The sequence below is a fragment of the Echinops telfairi genome, unplaced genomic scaffold (assembly GCF_000313985.2).
Source record: "Echinops telfairi isolate 266 unplaced genomic scaffold, ASM31398v2 ScPeMD7_655;HRSCAF=1070, whole genome shotgun sequence".
In the NCBI taxonomy this organism is placed as follows: domain Eukaryota; kingdom Metazoa; phylum Chordata; class Mammalia; order Afrosoricida; family Tenrecidae; genus Echinops; species Echinops telfairi.
The window spans coordinates 23,628,401-23,643,597 of record NW_022104553.1 but is presented as its reverse complement, the minus strand read 5'-3'; the positions used below and the strand labels follow the sequence as shown (position 1 = coordinate 23,643,597).

General features: G+C 45.1%; 1 protein-coding gene across 8 annotated transcripts in view; it reads left to right on the top strand.

The window, feature by feature from the left end:
- Positions 1 to 6,010: 6,010 nt before the first annotated feature.
- Positions 6,011 to 15,197, top strand: part of LOC101639446 (zinc finger protein 343-like) — a 13,654-nt gene continuing 4,467 nt past the window's right edge. For 2 of the 8 annotated variants that reach the window (XM_045292247.1, XM_045292246.1), the window contains exons 1-2: positions 7,626 to 7,837; positions 10,237 to 10,363. In XM_045292247.1, coding sequence (XP_045148182.1) covers positions 7,661 to 7,837; positions 10,237 to 10,363 — 304 coding nt within the window. In that variant the 5' untranslated portion in view covers positions 7,626 to 7,660. Of the gene's footprint in view, positions 6,090 to 7,344; positions 7,599 to 7,625; positions 7,838 to 10,236; positions 10,370 to 15,197 lie in introns of those variants that run through there. The other 6 variants (XM_045292245.1, XM_045292243.1, XM_045292251.1 and 3 more) reach the window with 4 other exon arrangements.

Genomic DNA, 15,197 nt, shown 5'->3' with positions numbered 1-15,197 from the left:
TCCCTGCCTATCTTTGTAACTGTTAAGGCCCAGCTCCGTCGGAACAATGTATTTTCCAAAGCTCGCGGTACTTTCGGTGGGGATTTTTACGGCACGGGATCGCAAGCTTTGCGCAGTAGTAGGAGAATCCTACCTGGCTCTCCCAACTAAGAGAACGCACGCCCACTTCCGCTTCGCAAAGGGGCGAGAGCGCCTCTTTTCCAGCGAGCCCCCGGAGCGCGTCATCAGCGGCGGCCGGGGCGCGTCGCGTGCTTACGTCATTCGCGCGCCGAGCACCAGCTGCGGAAGTGGCCCGCGGAAGCCGGAGCGTCTCGTTTCTGAGGTGGACGGCGCGAACGGAGACTTTGCGAGGGAACTGCTGCCTCCTTGATGAATCGGCCTTTCAAGAAGCGGCGAGGCTGTCACCCCAAGGGCAGTCGTCCGGTAACTCACCTCTCGTGTCCCACCAACGACTCGTGTGACGGCGGAGGAGCGCCCAGGCCGCGCGGATTCTGGGAATGGTAGTTCTGGGGCCGTTCCGCGCGGCCGAGTGAAGGGAGGGAAGGTCCTATGTGTTATTGATCCCAGAATGCTCACCCCCCACCTCCCATCCCCCACACCCCCCGCGGCGAGAAGGGAGATCCAGAAAGGTCCAGCCAGGTGTTTAGGTCGCAGATGGAGACCTGCTCGCAGGACATGGGACCGGTGGTGGGTCGACCTCAATGCCTCTTGAGTCAAGAAGCAGGTTTGGGGCAAGAAAATTGGGTGAGACACGGCCTTGAAACCTTGTAGGTCACGACGCGGGCCTTCCACCCCCGGATTAGGGTTTGGGGACATTGGTGCGGAAGTTGATATTTTTCTTCTTGAAGGTCAAGCAATTAGTCTAGCAGAAATGGTGGCAGAACAGAGGCTCGTCATTTCTGTGGTACTTAAAAGAGCCTGGGGATAAATTCTGCCTGATTTCAATCGATTAATACCCACTTTGCTGTGGAGTGCAGCAAAGGTTTTACTAGTGGTTTATTGGTTGAGAATGCTTTCTGGGTAGTTTGTTTCTGGAATCCAGTATTTAACCAGCACATCATCGGTGTCTTTGGTTTGGGTCCAGGCTGCATACTGCCCCGAAGACCAGGTGGCCCCTTGGTTCAGTGCTCAGCAGCTAATTGAAAGGTAAGTAACTTCAACCTCACCCTCAGCTATTTCACAAGAAAAGATTGCATAGCCGGCACCTTTAAGGATATGTTGATATCATTAGGTGCCGTCTTGCTGGTTCAAATTCATAGTGACTGTGTGCACAGCAGAATTAAGCACTGCCTAGCCCTACACCAGCTTTTAAATCCTTATGCTTGATCCCATTGTTGCTCCTACTCTGTCCGTTCCATTTCCTTGATGATCTTTCTCTTTCACTTTCCTTTGTCAAAGATGCTGTGTTAGTCCGGGTAGACTAGAGAAACAAATCCATAGACACTCATATGTATAAGAAAGAGTTTTATATACAAGAGGAATTGAACATTGAGAAAACATCTCAGCCCAGTCCAGAGCAAGTCCATAAGCCCGATATTAGCCCACCTGTCCGATACCAGTCTATAAAGTCCTCTTCTGATTCACAAAACACATGCAATGACACCCAATGCAAGATGATCACAGGCCAGTGGGTAGAAAGTCTTTGGATCCAGTGGCGTTGTAAGCATCTCATCGCTTGCATGGGTCTCCACATGACTTCTCCAGCACCCAGGGCTGCATCAGAGTAGGTCCATGTGGCTTCTTAGGGATGTCTCATAGGGAGTCAGCCTTATCAGTAGACTGTCTCTCAAGGAGTGAGCAGTGAGCCAGAACTCCCCCCTCCAAGTAGGAAAAAATAGGATTTCCCAGAATCCTCAGGAGAAGGCCATGCCTACACAGAGGCCTTATTGTCTACGACCTGATTGACAGACTAGACTCCACCCCTTCACTCTTAATCCTCTCAAGTCCTAAATTGACACCAGAGTATGTAACTACCACAGATGGTATTCTTTTCCAGGGACTGATCTCTCCTGATACCATGTCCAAAGTATGTGAGCATTTTCACCATCCTTGTTTCTAAGGCTTATTCTGGCGTTACTTCTGTCAAGACAGGTTTGTTGTTCTTCTGACAGTCCACTATACTTTTAGGATTCTTCATCAATACCAGGATGCAAATGTGTCAGTTCTTCTTGGTCTTTTTAACTCATTGTCCAACTTTCACCTGCCTGAGTCAATTGAAAAGATCATGGCTTGGGCCAGGTACACCTTAGTCCTCAAAGTGGCATAATTGCTCATAACATTTTAAAGAGGTCTTTTATTCCCTTTAAAAAATTTTTTTATAAAACATTGTATTAGGGGGTCATACAACTCTTATCATAATCCATACATCCATCCATTGTGTCAAGCACATATGTACATTAGTTGCCCTCATTTGACTTCACAACTTTTACTTCCATAGGCACCAATGACCATGAATCCAGACAAAATGGAACCCTTGAAAACGTCAATCTTGACTCTATTATAATGTTGTCTATTGGACTAGTTGTTCGGATTTCTTTACATTGATTTGTAAGACTACTGTGTGCTTCTAGTGATTCACCAGCTTTTTGAAACATTTCAGTTCATAATCCATCAATTTTGGGAACCTTATTTTTTGCTAATGCCTTCAGTGTAGCTTAGACTCTTAAGTATCATTCTTGATCATATGTTATTTCTTGAAATGGTTAAATGTCAAACAGTTCATTTTGGTATAGTGACTCTGTGTTTTTCTTCTGTCTTCTTTTGATTCTTCCTGCATCGTTCAGTATTTTGCCCTGGAATCCTTCAGTATTAGAACTTGAGGCTTGAATTTTTTTTCTTCAGTTCTTTCAGTTTGAGTTACGTTGAGTGTGTTCTTCCTTTTTGGGTTTCCAACTTCAGGTCTTTCCCCTCCCCCCGCCCCCACTTATATATTGATTGTTTATATATGTCTCTGGTTCTTTTAGAGACAGCATTATCATTTTAAAAAATCATTTTATTGGGGGCTCGTACAACTCTTATCATAATTCATGCATCCATCCATTGTGTCAAGCACATTTGTATATTAGTTGCCCTCATCATTCTCAAAACATTAGCTTTCTACTTGAGCCCTTGGTATCAGCTCCTCATTTCTTCCCTTCCCTCCCCGCTCCCCCTTCCCTCATGAACCCTTGATAATCTACAAATTATTATTATTTTGTCATATCTTACACTGTCTGATGTCTCCCTTCACCCACTTTTCAGTTGTCCATCCCCCAGGGAGGAGGTTATATGTAGATCCCTGTAATTGGTCCCCCCTTTCTACCCCACCTTCTCTCCACCCTTCTGGTATCGCCACTCTCACCACTGGTCCTGAGGGGATCATCCGTCCTGGTTCCCTATGTTTCCAGTTCCCTGTGTTTCCAGTTCCTATCTGTACCCATGTTCCCTGTGTTTCCAGTTCCTATCTGTACCAGTGTACATCCTCTGGTCTAGCCGGATTTGTAAGGTAGAATTGGGATCATGATAGTAGTGGGGGGGGGCGGGGAGGAAGCATTTAAGAACTAGAGGGAAGTTGTATATTTCATTGTTGCTACACTGCACCCTGCCTGACTCGTCTTCACCCCGTGACTCTTCTGTAAGAGGATGTCCAGTTGCCTACAGATGGGCTTTGGGTCCCTGCTCCGCACTCCTCCTCATTCACAATGATATGATTTTTTGTTCTTTGATGCCTAATATCTGATCCCTTCGATACCTTGTGATCACGCAGGCTGGTGTGCTTCTTCCATGTGGGCTTTGTTGCTTCTGAGATAGATGGCCACTTGTTTACCTTAAGGTTTTTGCTTACTGTACTATAATACTTTGTTTTCTCTGGCTGCCCTTTGAAATTTTATACTCAGCTTTTTTGACATCAGTCTTTCCTCTGTTTGCTCTAGCTACTCTATGTTCAAAAGCAAATTTCAGAATCTTTTCTGACCGTACTTTGATTTTTTTCTCTTTCTTGTCTTTTTAATAACGCTTGCTCTATTCATGTGTGATGTTCTTGATGTTATCCCACCGTTTCTCAGGTATCTGTCATTAGTGTTAAATGTGTCGACTCTGTTTTTAAGCTGTTCCTGAAATTCAGGCGCAATATACTCAAGGTCATATTTTGGCTCTGGTGCACTTGTTTTCATTTTCTTCAACTTCGACATGATCTTTCACTTGAACAACTGATGGTCTATTCCACAGGCAACCCCTGAGGTCATTTTCATTGCTCGTATTGAGTTTCTACTGTGGATTCTATTTGGTGAGGACCGTGTGCACAGTTGCCATTTATGTTGTTGAAAAAAAAAAAGATATTTACAACAAAGAAGCTGTTGATCTTGAAGATTCTGTCACGGGATCTTCAGCTTCAGTTCCATCACCAAGGCCATATCTTCAAAGTACTGTCCCGACCTCTCTGTTTTCAACGTTCCCATTCCAGTTGCCAATAATTATCAATGCATCTTGATTGCATGCTTGCTCAATTTCAGACTGAAGAAGTTGATAGAATTCTTCAGTGTCTTCATCACTAGCTTTAGTGGTTGGTTCATAAATTTGATAATAGTTGTATTAACCGAGTTTCTTTGTAGGCATGTAGATATTCTATCACAGACCGCATTTAGTGAAGATGAATCTTGAAATGTTCTTGTTGCCAATGAGTACTACAACATTCCTTTTTAATTTGTCATTCCCAGCATAGTAGATTATAAGATTGTCTGATTCAACATGGCCAAGATGAGTCCATTTCAGCTCCCTAAATGCCTAGGATATCCATTTTTAAGCCTTGCATTTCCTTTTTGATGCGTTCTGGATTTCCTGGATGCATACATTGAACACTCCACACTCTGATGATGATGGGTCTTTGCAGCGGCTACTTCTCCTTTTGCGTGGTGCCTCATCACCAAGTGACAGCCACGGAAGCTTTCCTCCGTCCACATCCTCATTGTATGTTGAGTGCCTTCCATCCTGAGAGGTTCCCCTTCCAGCGCTACATCTGACAGTGTTCTGCTCCCATTCACACAGTTTTCAGTGGCTTATCCTCTGTGGACAGCCTTTGTAGACTGTTCTTAGTCGGGAAGCTTCACTGGACCCCGTTCAACTTGGGTGACCCTGCTAGTATTTAGCATAGCAATGATAATAGCTTCCAGCATTACAGCAGCATGCAAACCGCCACAGTATGACGCACCGACAGCCACGTGGTAGATATATTACCTTGGAAAACTTATGGGCCATCTCTGGGCCCTAAAGGTCGGCACAAGTTGGGAAAATCTCAAGGGCTGTGAGTGGGTTTGGAAGACATCTCAAGTGGTAGTTGGGGGGAAGAGTAAGGAGTCATGATGTCGCAGGATTTACTGTGCCATGGTTTGTTGAGCTGGTGGTGAGGGGACTGTAGGTGAGTTTCATGTTGGTAGTACATTCCTAGGGAGTGGTTTGAGACCTTATCATGTATGGAGCCCCAGGATGGACATTGTCAGCAAAGTGAGTGAAGCGCTTAGCTGCTAACTAAAAGGATAGCTGTTTGAACCCAGTTTTGGCTCTGGATGGGAAATATGTACATATGTCATCTCAGCTATGTCCAGGCTGACCTCTCCATCTGGACCTGGCGCCCGAGCAAGCCTGTAGTGTACAGCCACGTTTAGAGGAATAGCCTGGCTTTTGTAGATCACCTGCTGAAGACGTGGTCTCCAGATGCTGTGAAATACTAGGAAATTCAGTATACATTATTCTTTTTATGACTATTAGATTTGCTCTTTGGGTAACAGCATGTAATAAAAATTTCACACAGCGTTTACGAGTTGCTGCAGTGTAATTTATATTATACTGATTATTTAGCCAGCAGACACATGAGGTAAGTATGGTGGAAGGATATAAGCCTGAATCGCACTTCTCCTGATTTTCAGCCAGAGGGGTTCAACCAGCTACTCCTTCCCTTGGAGTCTGCTTTGGCTGCCTGGACAGCCCAGAGTTCAGTTTGCCTCCCTGGGCTGGTTCAGTCCTTCGGACAGCATCCAGGGCTTTTGAAAACTGGGAAGGTGGATCCAAATCTTGCGTTCTGCCATGTAATGACAAGGACTGGTGAGAAGAATCAAGTAAGGTCTCTTTTACTGAGATTCTAATGAAGTCGATTTGGGATTTTTCACTTGTGGTCATAAAAGGCTTCTTTATCCTATGGGGAAAATATTCTTTTAAATTAGAAGTCAGTGTGGCAGGTCCAGCATTCTAAAAACTTGGAAATCTTCAGAACGATTCTAAAATAAGCTTGCCCCAAAACACCTTAGTCCCATCATCTCCCTTGTGTGTATTGCCTGGCATTTGTTCAAGCAGCTTAACCGCCCGTCTTGCCTGTAGCTTCATTTTGTGTGTGTGTGTGTGTGTGTGTGTGTGTGTGTGTGTGTGTGTTTAAGGAAAGCAGCACCCTTTTGTTTATTTTTTCCTCCAAATGCAAAGGAGTCAGGGTGAGTGCTTGTATCTGAGGCTCTGTGGTTGCTAGGGCGAGCTTTTCTAGCGTTCCCCCTCACCAACTCTGCCACTCCCCGCAGCGCCTGCTCCTCAGTAGGCAGCTTCTGATCCAGGGCAGCACCTCTGAGCTGATTGCCTCCCGGGCCCCTGAGAGGCGCTCCTGGAACGGCCTCTCTCCCTAGCTCTCCTCATAGGAGCAGTTGGGCCAGTCTGGCTGGACTTGGCCTCTCTCCGCTGCTGGCATCCATCCCATCCGACGTCCCCCCCCTCCACCCCTACCCCACCAAGGCAGTGCTGCTGTGCTCCATTCCCTGGCATGCTGTTGTTTACCTACCACCACCTCCAAGAGGGAGGACGGTGGGCGGGGTGGTGGGGTGGTGGTCCATCTCTGAGCACTCCTGCCACCCCATTCAGGGAGTGACCTGGTGGCCCTGAGGTCATGCACATCGCCATTGCCTTCAACCCTGTGTGCGCAGCATGCCTTGACCCACTTGAAGGTGCTCGGAGGAGCCCTGGTGACTGGGCAGGTTACGCATTAGGCCGTTAGCCACAGGGTCATGACTTGGACCTCACCAGCGTTCTGAGGTAGAAAGATGGAGCTTTCTACTCTGGTAAACATTTACAGCTTTGAAACTTACCGGGCAGTTCTACTCTGCCTAATACAGTCGATATGACTCAGAATTCATTTGATAGGGTTTTTTTTATAGTGGATTTAAAGACCTGAGCTAACCATCTGAACTTTGCCCTTGGGTCAATGCTTTTCTCCTTTGGGTGTAAGATGACTAACTGTTCTAAGGTGTGAGTCCCTTAATGCTGATGAAGCCCAAGTGTAGAGCATGCAATTAGGATCTAAAAGCATCTAAAAGTCACTTCTCCCTCCCACAGGCCCTGGATGCAGGGAGACAAGGGATCTTCCTACCTGAGGTGTGGAGCAGTCACCCGGCAGCAGACATCTGCTTGCAGATGAAATACTTGTCCTGTAGCAGTTTCCAGGCCGTTATGGGACTGAGTCTGGGGCCATTACATGGCGGCTGATCCTTCTGCATGGGGAACTCGGGACTGAGAGAAGATTTTGACTCGAAAGCACAGGAAAGCTAGGACCACCATGAAGACACTGACTCCCAGAGAGCAGGCAAAAGGTGAGACTTTTGAGGGTTCGGAGAGGGGAGGGCAGGGGTACCGGGCTCCAGTTTCAGTGAGGATGTGTTGGGGGCCACGGTTCAGTGGAGTGGCTACTTCCTTCTGTCCCATGTCACAAGAGCTGCTCTGGGAGCTTTGTGGGAGGGCCTCTTCCTCCCCGTTTCTTTTTCTCCCTGTAGGTTTGCCTTCTAAGGCTACTGATATATTCCAAAAGGAGAAGAGGAAGCCTGGATTACAGGTGAGTTGGAATTACCGTATTTTTCTGAAATGCCCAGGGGCTAGACCATTGCTCTCAGTCTTGAGAAAAGAGGTGATCAACTTTTAGATACTTCTTGCCCTTGTGTCAAGCACTGTTTCAGGCATTATAGCAGTGGTTCTCAACTTTCCTAATGCTGCGACCCTTTAATACAGTTCCTCATGTTGTAGTGAGTCTAGACCATAACATTTTTCGTTGCTACATCATAAGTGTAATTTTGCTACTGTTATGAACCGTCATGTAAATATCTGATATGCAGGATATATTTTCATTGTTATAAACTGAACATAATTAAAGCATAGTGATTAATTACAAAAACAATATGTAATTATAGATTGTGAAATATTTATTTCTAATGACAAATCAATGAAATTTTGTCTGGAAGCATGGTGTAGCATGGGTAAGAGTCTTAACATAACAACAGTAAACTACATCGCTATATTTTGCTACAGTATGGTTAAAAAGCCAACGTCACTGCCAAGGTTAAGATAGAGGAGCGGGATCTCCATTCCTAACACCATCGGAAATATGTGTTTTCCAATGGTCTTAGGCGACCCCTGTGAAAGGGTCGTTCAACCCCCAAAGGGGTCGCAACCCACAGGTTGAGAATCGCTGCATTATAGATTATAAGGTCATAATCTCTTGTCTAGGGAAGGGACAAAGCAATTAACATTTGAACTTCTAATGTATAGCATGTCTGGTGTTACTGTAGATGTTTTAGAATAGTTTCTGCATTTTTGTACTTTATTTTCCTTTTTGAAAAATACACTAAGGATTAATGTTCAGAATCCAGAAAAGTAACACAAAAGTGGTATTTTTTAAAAAAACAGATTATCCAAAATGTTAATTATACTATTGTATTTCACTACATATCCTTATACATTTTCATCTTGTATCCTGGGTACCTTTTGCCTTTTAATGACTTAACTTTCTATAAACATACAGAAATAGAGAACATAGGAAAATCTTCCTGTACTTCAATAGCCATCTGTCACAGCCGTGATGTTTCCAAGAATATCTTTTGCCAATAAATCTCAAATAGTCAAATCTCACAATTTCTACTTTTTCACTTGGCTGTTCAGCTCTGACACCAGCTTCCCATGCGGCAATTCTTGCTCCGACCCCCACCATCTGGAGCTAGGTTATGTCTCACAAGTTCAGGCAATATTGCCCTTGAAACTAGGCTCCCTCACTTATGACTTAGAACAGCCAAAGTCATCCCATCGAATTGATTCTGACTCTTAGCAACCCAGTGTGGGGTTTCTGAGATTATAAATCGTAACGGGTACAGACAGTCTCCTCTGTCCTTCCCACAACATTTGGGGGGTTTAAACTGCTGACTTTGAGGTTAGCATCCCATGGCCTAACCCACAATGTCACCAAATTTCACTCACTTGTGACCTGCCTACAAGTTCAGGGTTTTCTTCTACTCCTTCAGGAGGTCAGCCTCAAGCCTGTGATTTCCCAGTGCTCACTGTCCTTTGACCTGTCAGTCCCCTTTACGCGTGTGTTTGTGGTAATTCACTAGAGCAACTCACGAAACTTACTAAAGGTGCTCTGATGTGTGATTACCGCTTTATTAAAGCAAAACCAGATATAAAGGAAGGTATGCATAAGGCAAGATTCAGGAGGCTTCCCAGTGGGGAACTTCCTTCCAAGTATCTAAAAGAGGTGCCGTCTCCATCCCTCAGGCATCCATGTCGCTCACCCCAGAAAGCCCTTGAAGCTTCTCTGCCCCAAACCTTTGTTGACTTCATTACTTAGTCATGGTTGATTGACTCAGTCACCCTCCGTCCCCTGGCATCAGCTGGTGTTTGAAAAAAAGCGATGACATTCATTACTGGTCTTGATGCTCAGCTGTATTTTTGTCATCTGTGAATTGAAGAGCTAGGCAAAAACGATTGTACTTTATGCAGTTACAGTCAATATGCCATAGCAACTGAAATCTAAACTGATGTTGTTGTTGGGGCACTAAGGCTATTTATACTAAGGTAGCTGACATGAACCCGTATTAGATCAAGGCATAATGAAGATTGCTGTATTTAAACTTAATGAATTATACAGCAAATGGGGTTTAAATTATACCACTTAGGAGCCCTGGTGATATAGTGATTCAGTATTTGGCTGTGCAGTAGCTGATGTGGAAGCCTGCTTCATAAGGATGGACAGCCTTCTCGTCTGGAGGGTGTCTGAGTTGGGCCCAACCCCACGGCAATGTGTTATAGGGTTTGTTGTTGTTTAGAAGATCAAAGTGTCCATAAACAGTTGCATCATTCCATTGTGCAGTGTGTTGTCATCTCCCACACACCTGCCCTGGTCTGCTGCCCCTGCTGTTGGGTGGAGAGGTGACATTCTGTGCATTGACTTACCGCTTATTCTAGGAGCCAGTTACCTTTGAGGATGTCACCGTGGTCTTCACAGAGGCAGAATGGGAAAGACTGAGCTCCGAGCAGAAGACCCTGTACAAAGAGGTGATGCTGGAGATCTATGGGAATCTGCTCTCCTTGGGTGAGGGTGCGCTGCTCTTCTTTCCTTAATTCGTTAGATACGTATTGACTACCTACCATTTGCAGAAAAATCACTGGTGGGGTACACCTGAAAAGGTGGCTTTTCGAACCCTCCAGCCACTCTGGAGGCAAATTGTGTGAGTCTGCTTCTGTGAAGATTGATGGCCTGAGACCCACTCTGGAGCCTTCTGCCGTGTCCCGTGGGGTCACTTGGGGTCACAAACAACTTGTTAGCAGCATGTTTATTTGGATTTCTATGCATCAGGTTCCTGGGCGATGTACATAGTTTATGGTCAACTATGAACCTACATTTTTTTGGTGTGCAACCATCCAGTGGTACCACAGAAGATTAGGCCTTGCGTCCCTGTATTCTGGTTTTAGAAAGATTCCTAAGAAAGAAAGAAAAGGAAGGAAGGAAGGAAAAAAAGAAAAAGATTCCTATGGGACAAAATAAAATAAACTTGTCTGTGTGTTTATTTTTCACTCTGGGTCTGATGTGGTACCAATACAGTTGTGGACCCTGAAACTAGAATTTTTTTAATCATTTTCCCTATGATGAAGACCACCGAAATGAGATATATCCAACTTACATCATAACCAACTCTCTGTGGAAACATCTGCCACAGCTCGAGCACTCTCCCTGAGGAAATGTACCCTTTTCACCTCTGGTGTGTGTTTTGACTCGGCTTAACTCGTCTATCTAACTGGAGTTGTTTTCTTTCTCTCCGGGAGGTGAATGCATGTAATTAATTCAGAGGAAAGGACTAACATGAGTTGGTTCGAGTTCATCTGGCTGTGGAAAGCCGGTATACCGGAATCCAGTTGCATTTTGTGAGACGTGTTTCTGTCTCTTGTTTGACCCCACAAGAATCGGCTCAGTTCTCTAGTCGATCTCTCTTTTGGATGTTTCTTTCTTTCTCTTCTGACTACAGTGGTTCACAGGACTTGTCCCAGTGGCCTTTTTCGCTATTTGTGTTCAAACCCTTGAAGGGCCGGTGAGTTTTAATGATTCTCATCATCGCCTCTTGTGATAAGCCCATTTCCTCTGCCACTATCTCACCTGTATTTCTATTTGCCTACAAAACATTCCAAGTTGATTCTCAACATTATCAGAAAACATACTATTTTACCTCCTTAATCTTCTCTCTTTCTGGATTTTTTCCATCTCTTTGTGTTATGATAGCTTTTATTCAAATGCACTGTTAATTGTAAGTGGGCCGATTCTCCTTGAAGTAATCTTTAAAGACCTCGTAGAAGAGATATGTCAATAAGTTAGGTAATTATATCACACATAACCCCAATTGTCTTGTGGCTTACCCAGCAAATGATTAGTTTTCACGTGTCCAGACATGCCTTACATCTGGGTGCCGTACTGTGTTACATTGTGTAGATACGACATCTTTTTACAAATTGTAGGTTTGTGCCAAGTTGGTCATTATGATATCACACATGCAACAGACTGTACCCAAATCCAAACCCACTGTGCGCAAGTTGATTCCAATTCCTCACAACTCCATAGAAGAGAAGGGAACTGCCCCGTGGAGTTTTTGCAGCTGGAAGTTTCTATAGATTATCACATCTTTGTCCCACAAAGTGATTAGCAGCCCAGGGTCGAACCCACCTTGCTTGTGTATGCAACAGAGAATGAAATTATGTGACTCTCTATGGTCATACTTATTTAGGCCTTTATAGGAGCCCTGGTGGCGTAGTAGGTTATGTCTTGGGCAGCTAACTGCAAGGTCAGCAGTTCAAGACCACGAGACATTGTGAGGGAGAACGAGAAGGCTTTCTGCTCAACTTGATATCAGTGAGTGAATGCCCTTGTGTTGGGCTAAGTGAGGAATGACACACTATAATCTGACTACAGTCGAATTTACCACAAGAGGCAAGCTGGAGCTGAATCATAGAAAAGTGATCGGATACAAAAGCCTCAATGGTACAGACAGTCATACACTCGCTGTAATCTTAAGGTTGAGTGTTAAAATCGCCAAAGATGGCTTTGGAAAAGGCCTCTAGAGACCTAATTCTGAAAAAAATCAGCCACAAGTTGCAGTTCAACTGTAATACACACAGCATTAGCGTGAGTTAAAACCAACTGGATGGCAACGGGCTTAGTATTTGTGTTTTCATAAGGACAACACAGGAGCCCATTGCTTCGATCTTTGGCTGTTAATAGGAAAGTCAGGGGTTCTAGCCCATGGAGAAATCAGTGGGCTAAATACTTCATTTGGAAGTGTCAGTCTGCTCCTCTAAAGACTGACAGCCTCAGAAACCATATGTGGCAGTCCTCCTGCAGGGTTCTGAAACTGACAGTGAGTTGGGGTTTAGGTAGAATTAGATTTCTCTTAGTTGCTTTTGGTTCAGTTCAACCCTGAACAGAGCTGTTTTCTTTTCCAACAGTTTTATTGGCAAGTAATTTACATATCATATAATAGTTCGACCAGATCAAGGAGAATTGTACAATCACTCCCACATCAATTTTAGAGCTTTACCCCCTCCCTATGGTTAAATCGCCTCTAAGATGAGTTATTGAGTTATGCAATCACAATCCACTCTAGAGCTCACTCCCCCCCTCGCCTTCATTATGTACTCCTGAAAGCCCCTTACTCTCCCTGTCATCTACGCTCCCCCCGCCCCATATTCCCTATAACCTCTTATAACAGTTATTCTTATTATGCATCCACTCTTCCTGTGCTTCACAGCTGGGAGACCCAACAGAAAACAATAAACAATCACGCTAAGGTGGTGTGTCAGCCTGGGTAGACTAGAGAAACAAATTCATAAACACACATATGTGTATAAGAAAGATTTATATACAAGAGGAATTGAACATTGAGAAAACATCCCAACCCAGTCCAGTCCAAGGCCATAAGTCTGATATAAGCGCATATGCCTGATACAAATCTATACAGCCCTCTTCAGACTCACAAAACACATGCAATGATGCCAAATGCAGGATGATCACAAGCCAGTGGATAGAAAGTCTTTGGGTCCAGTGTCGCTGGAAACATCTCAGCGCTGGCAGGGGTCTCTCTGTGGCTTCTCTGGCTTCTGAGGTCTGGTTGCGTCCATGTGGCTTGTCTTCTGCAATGTCTCCCAGGGAGTAGCAGAGAGTGTGTGTCTCTCCCACCTCCAAGAAGGAATTGCCAGATTTCCCAGAATTCTCAGGAGAAGGCCATCCCACAGAAGTCTCATTGGCTATCTCCAGATTGACAGCCTAGACTCCACCCCTACACTCTTCATCCTTAAATTGGCACCAGATTAGGTGACTACCACAGGTGGTAAGGGTAAAAACCTAATGGTGTACAGACAAAAAGACACATAATGCATAAGAAGAAAAAGACCCCCAACAACATTCAAAAAGCCAGGGAAGAAACTTCGGTCGTGGAACCAGTAAGAGATACTTGCCTTCAGAGCAAACTCAGTTGCGTCTCCAGGGTGGTCAACTGGCCAAGTATCAACATTGATCCAGCAGAGTCAAGATTACAATGGTCTTTGCCTGATAGTCAGGCTGTCCGAGACTCTTGGCTGTGGCTAGAGCGGATCTGCCAGGGGCTCAGTCGGACTAGATACTCTGCAGATGGGTTTGGGGCTCCCACCGTTCCCATTGCTTTCCACAAATCGAGTGTTGATAATTTTTGCTCTGATACGTTTCTCATCATATTCAAATGTTGTAACTCACTGTGGATCGCAAAAGCTGGTGTGCTTCCATGTGGACTCAAAGATGACTGCTCGCTTAAATGGCTGCTTGTGTGAATACAAGCCTCTAAGACCCCAGACACTGTTCCAATTGACCGCCGGGCACCATCTGCTTTCTGTGCATTTTGCTGTAGAACCCGTATCTTCAGTGATCATTTCATGAAGGTGAATACCGAGTAGGGCCATGATGTATGAACTGATTGTTCTTCAGTTGGAGCTAGGATTTAGTGTGATCCCAAAACCCATTCCTGGATCTATGTCTTCCCACCTCCCCACCCCCCAATTTGCAGCAACTTGGGAGAAACTACATATATCATTCCATAGTTCGATCATGTCATAATTGTACAGTTTCTTCCACAATCAGACATGTTTAATGTTTTCCTAAACATACTTTTCCTTCTTGGACTTCTTGACATCTCCTTCTAATTTCCCCCACCCCTCTTTATCCCCTTTCCCCCAAACCCTTGTTATATTTTCTTTCCCTGTAGGCTCAACATCCATGGGTCTCATTTACTGAAAAATAAAGAAATAACACACAGCTTCAAGAGGGTGAGCCCTAATGGCAACATACCTTGAGATACACCCTAATGTAAATGAGCATAAGCAGAGTATAACAGAATGGCCGTCACAGGATTGCCAGGATAGTATGTATCTTAGTACAGCACGCAGGGTGTTGATGTACCAAAACCTTGTTTGTTCACCAGCCACCAGTACACTGCTTTGGGGGCAGCTGTCTTCTAATACCTCAAGACACCCTGTGTTTTCCAGCTTAAGTCCTCAGGTTACAGGTGTGTCGGGTATAGTCCAGTTCACCTGGTGGAGTTTCTAGTTGGGGTCTCACCGAGGCAGCCTCTGAAGCATGATGTGCCTTGTGAAGATCCTGGGATAGCCCCAGACACCCTAGGTCAATTCTGCCCTCCTGCTGTACGCCACTAAAGCCCCTCCCTACCTAATGATCCCAAGAGCATCCTCAGTCCCTCCCACCACCTGGCAGTCAGCCCTCCCCTCCCCTCAACAGACATGCACCTGTGTTCGCCCAAACTTGACCAATCCCTCTCCTCTCTCCTACGCTGCTCCTCCCATCGGTAAGCCTCTTCCCTTTGACAGGGCTGCTTACCTCTTGGGGGCCCCTGACC